The sequence below is a fragment of the Cryptomeria japonica genome, chromosome 9, assembly GCF_030272615.1.
Source record: "Cryptomeria japonica chromosome 9, Sugi_1.0, whole genome shotgun sequence".
Classification (NCBI taxonomy): Eukaryota; Viridiplantae; Streptophyta; class Pinopsida; order Cupressales; family Cupressaceae; genus Cryptomeria; species Cryptomeria japonica.
Window position 1 is genome coordinate 571,698,079 of NC_081413.1, and position 5,284 is coordinate 571,703,362.

Consider the following 5,284-nt stretch of genomic DNA (forward strand, 5'->3'; position numbering starts at 1 on the left):
AGCTCTACATTATCAGTGTGTTACTTGTTGATGTCCATAATTTATTAGTGCTTATACATATATGGGTATTACATATACCATTAGTCATTGTCAATGAGATATTTGAATACACGTAACTATATTTCTACAAATGATGATAATATAAAAATTATTTCATTTAAATATTAAACTAATCCATTAAATCAATGAGGATAACATCACATGGATGCCCATGTATAATAGATCATAAATATATAATGGTCCATAGTATTTGTTTTGAGGAATACCCTCATCATGTAGTTAATGAGATAATAATAGGTGGAGGAGAAAAAATTCTAGATCACGAGCCATTCATGCACAGGTATTCATAGGAGCACAAGAATATGAGCTAACATGTTATGTTACTAGAAGATATATATGCATATATGCACGTGCCATATGATTAGCAAGATACTAGTGACTTATTTAAAATCTACAATGTTAGATTGAGAGTGTGGAAGAAAAAGGACTTTTATAATAAATGTATAATTTTTGATTTGGTAGGGAAACCAAATGATTCCCCTTGCATCATTAACACCATCAATATGTGTAACATTAGTGTCTATCAAATCATGCACCTTATTCTTGAGAGCCACACAAATTAGTGTGATGACCATTAACCTTATAATATTTGTAAAAAATATTATTATTTATCCTTTAGGGAGCTTTTTAGATGGATCTAATCTACAAACAAGAGGAAGAGTGATCAGATTAACAATGAATAAGATTTGAAGAAAATTACAGAGGTTCACTTAATCTTGTGAAATTTATATAGTGCTTTTAACTATTCAAGTATACACTATCTTAGATTAGGCCCTTCACAAAATACTTTACAATTCATCATAAGAGAGATGATGTTTCATTTTAGCGCACAAAGATTAAAATTAAATGATGTAGTTATTGATAGTTTGATGTAGTTCTTGTATAACACATATTGGCAATGGATATGAATATATATATATTTTAATATTAAATCAAATATATTAATTATGATTGATGATATAGATTATATTTATAAGTTATTTTATATATCATAAATATAATATATAGAATATTTTTTAATAAGGTAAAGACATAATAGATTCAAAACAATCTACATCAATTTTAGTGTAATAAGTTTCTTCATCTAATTAAAAAATAATAATTATAGACTGAAAAACTCATACTTGCAATGGATATATGTTATGCATCGTCTTTTTAAGTGATTATATATGTCATTGATATAATATATAGAATATTTTTCAATAAGATAAATACATAATTGAATAAAAACAATCAACATTAATTTTAGTGTAATAATTTTCTTCATATCATTAAAAAATTATTATTATAGACTAGAAATTCATACTTGCAATGAATATGAATTGTGTTTTTAATATAAAATCAAATACATTGATGATATACACAGTAATTATATAAATAAATAATTGAATAAAAAATTAAAAACAATCTACGTCAAATTTATTGTAATAATCTTCATCTAGTAATTATAAATTCATACTTGCAATGGATATGAATATATTTATTTAATATTATATTAAATAAAAAAGAAAGCAGTCAAAATCTAGTTAAAAAAGGAGAGAGAAAATAGTTAAAGAAAAGTACATTACAACAGTCTAACGAAAACACAGCAAAGAAACTGAACCATTTTTTGGAACATAAAATACCTATATCCGCTTTACAGTTTGATTCAACAAAATCTTATGTTGCCGTATCAAAGATAAATGATGCGCCTGGAACATCTTCCCACTAAAATTAAAAGCAAATTGATTGTACAATGTACAACACAGATCTCCATGATTATTGCTTACTTGACTTGATGATGGAAGAGATGGTATAATTGTCCTGAGATCTGGAGAAGATATCCCAGAGGCTGCGTCCTTTGGGACCAAGTTCATAATCTGCAATTAAAAATCCCCAACTCAAAACGTCTAATCATCTCGTTGCAAGTACAGATTGCCCGGGACAAGTGACGAATTAATTTGGAATGACAGTACTCTCTGCATTCAATTTGACACAGAGATCAAATATTTCCTTAACGATTTGATCTGCACCTGTTCAATTTGTGTGGAAATGTGAACAGGGTGATTCTTATCCTGAATGTCCATTTTTTCCTTATATCTGATTTGCTTTGCTCATAGCCAGGGATTTGACAGCGGATGTGACCTGGTACTGCCAGAGTAATGATAAATTTGACCTTTTAGGCTGTTAAATTTGTTGTCATTTACATCGTAGATGCCATTGTATACAAATTGTGGAGATTCTCTGGAAAAAAATAGGTAGAGGATGGCTAAGCTGAGTGCATTGGAGAGGGAGAGGACTAAATTGAGAGAGCGGAGGAGGAGGGCTATAACGACGAAAATATTTCAGGGCTTGCGGAGATACGGAAATTATAGTCTTGCTCCCAGAGCAGATATTAATGAAGTTCTCCGCGCCTTGGCAGAGGAGGCCGGCTGGATTGTTGAAGCTGACGGTACTACTTACAGAAATGCGGTATGTATTCTTTGCCTAAATTTTTCTTTTTCGTCTTTTCTTTTAGGTTTTTAGTGGCGGCCGGCTAAATCTTTGTATTAAATATCAGGCTCGAATGCATGAAATTAATATGAATCTGAGCACGAGCATGAACGGCTACAGGGGCATGATAGTGCCTTTTACAGGTGCCGTAAACCCTAGCCACGCAGAAACGGAGGCTTTGAAGAGTAGTTCACTGGAGGCTGATTTCAGAGGTGGAGGGCAGGGGAATCCCCCTTATTCTACCGCCTGTGGTGGTGGAATGTTATCTTTTCCTGCTCTTTCCACAGGAACGCTCAATTCCAAGGGTTTTCGAAGCGGATGCTGGTCACTGGACAACTGTACAACGGCTATTGACAATCTGGCAGCACAACAGAATCACTGGGAGATTAAACAACAAAAAACTGACGGATCTTTGAGCCAGTCGGAGATTATGGAGAGCGGGAAAGGGTTTGGAAGAATGAGTAGTTGTACTGAAAGTGATGCAAGCGCCGTAGAACTGGCCACTTTAATTAAAAAAAAGATGATATCAGCGGCGCCTCGACATAATGAAGAATTCCTTGCCGTTTCAATGGCTGCGCCGCGACATTACGAGGAATGCCTTGCCGTATCAATGGCGCCGCCGCCTCTGCCTCCACCGCTCGCCATAACTTCTCCTCAGTACTGTGATGGCAGGGCCTGCGGGCTTCTGCATAGCGCAGTCCATTCTAGTGTCTCCATAAATTATCATGCGTGACAGTATTCTGCTCATTTTTTACCGACTTACTCTGAGAATTTTTTCACACTTTAACTTGTTTTTGACCGACTCACTGTGAGAATTTATTGACCCTTCTGATTCCATGGACTATTATTTTGCTATCGGAGAAAAGATGTAGATTTTTGGAATTGGACAAATTTGCTTTCTTTATCTCATTTCCTTCCTCTGCTATTTCTGAGTAATACGATTCTGTAAAGCTTTAACCGTCGTAGATGATTTTGTTCTAGTTAACGAAATTTCTTCTGTGAACGCCAATAAGACGATTAAATCCAGGGTTAACAAATTCTAACTAGTTTCTGTAAATGAAAGCTTGAATATTCTGAGTTTCTGAAGGTTATGTTCGTTGATCTGTGATTCATATGCAGATTTCAGAGGGGAATTCATCGTAAAGTATTTACAGTTTGCTGTATGTTATATACTAGGATAAGGACGCTAATAGAAATCTCAGAGCACGGCATAATTAGAACATTTTCATATAAGTATTCTGCTCATTTTTGACCGACTTACTCTGAGAATTTATTCACCCTTTTGACTCCATGAACTATTATTTTGCTATAGGAGAACAGATGCAGATTGTTGGAATTGGAGAAATTTGCTCTCTTTATCTCATTTCCTCATAAATTTGCTCTCTTTATCTCATTTCCTTCCTCTGGTATTTCTGAGAAATACGATTTAGTAAAGCTTTAACCGGCTTTAGATGATTTTGTTCTAGTTAATGAAATTTCTTCTGTGAACGCCAATAAGACGTTTGAATCCAGGGTTAACAAATTCTAACTAATTTCTGTAAATGAAAGCTTGAATATTCTGAGTTGACTAAGGTTATGTTCGTTGATTTGTGATTCATATGTAGATTTCAGAGGGGATTTCATTGTAACAGAAATAATTCTTCAGAGCATGTCATAATTACAACATTTTCATATATGCTATTTTCAGAGTATTATGATTTAGTTTTTCTCCTTCTCAGATGATTCTGTCTGAAATTCATGAATTTTCTTCTGTAACGCTAATAAAACGTTCAAATCCAGGGTTAACACATTCTAACTAGTTTCTGTAAATAAAAGCTTGAATATTCTGAGTTTCTGATGGTTATGCTCGTTGATTTGTGATTTATATGCAGATTTCAGAGGGGAATTCATCGTAAACTTACAGTTCGTTAAATGTTATACACTAGGGTAAGGACACTAACAGAAATAAATTTTCAGAGCACGGCATAATTAGAACATTTTCATATAAGCTATTTTCAGAGTATTACGATTTAGTTTTTAACTTCCTTAGATTATTTTGTCTGAAATTAATGAAATTTCTTCTGTGAACGCCAATAAGACGTTCAAATCCAGGGTTAACACACTCTAACTAGTTTCTGTAAATGAAAGCTTGAATCTTCTTAGTTGCAGAAGGTTCTGTTCGTTGGTTTGTGATTCATGTGTAGATTTCAGATGGGAAATTCATCGTAAACTTACAGTTCGCTGAAAATTATACACTGGGATAAGGGAACAGTGAAATTAAAAAGAATACAATTAATCTCTATTATTCATGAATTTTTGAATTTAAATTGTATTTTCTGAAACATTTTAGATCAAATTTTATGATCTATTTTTCTTTATTTTTCTTTTCTTACTTTCTGTTATTAGATGATGGATCATAAAATTTGATTAAAAGATTGGAAAAAAGGACTAAATCAAATCCACAAACAATACATGTTTTATCATAGATTGAAAATTATATCTCTGCAATCATAGATTGAAAATTATATCTCTATAATCTTGTTAAGAAGTTTAAATTAAAGGAAAATTAAAATTTTATGAATATTTTTTAATGAAGTAATTCATAAAATATGGTGTTAAATTTATTATTCTAGTATTTTTGTGTTGACTAATTGAAATTGAAATTTTGATGCATGAAGTTGAAATTAAAAGAATTATTTTTTTATGAATATTGTTATATGTAGTTCATAAAATATGATGTTAAATTTATTATTCTAGTATTTTTATGAACAAG

At 32.1% G+C, this 5,284-nt stretch overlaps 1 protein-coding gene across 1 annotated transcript; it reads left to right on the plus strand.

The window, feature by feature from the left end:
• The first annotated feature begins 1,670 nt into the window (after window positions 1-1,670).
• On the plus strand, window positions 1,671-3,367 carry LOC131062875 (uncharacterized). Its single transcript, XM_057996613.2, has 2 exons — window positions 1,671-2,511; window positions 2,600-3,367. The coding sequence occupies exons 1-2, from the start codon at window positions 2,305-2,307 to the stop codon at window positions 3,263-3,265; spliced, it is 873 nt and encodes a 290-aa protein (XP_057852596.2). The 5' UTR covers window positions 1,671-2,304; the 3' UTR covers window positions 3,266-3,367.
• The last annotated feature ends 1,917 nt before the right edge of the window (window positions 3,368-5,284 follow it).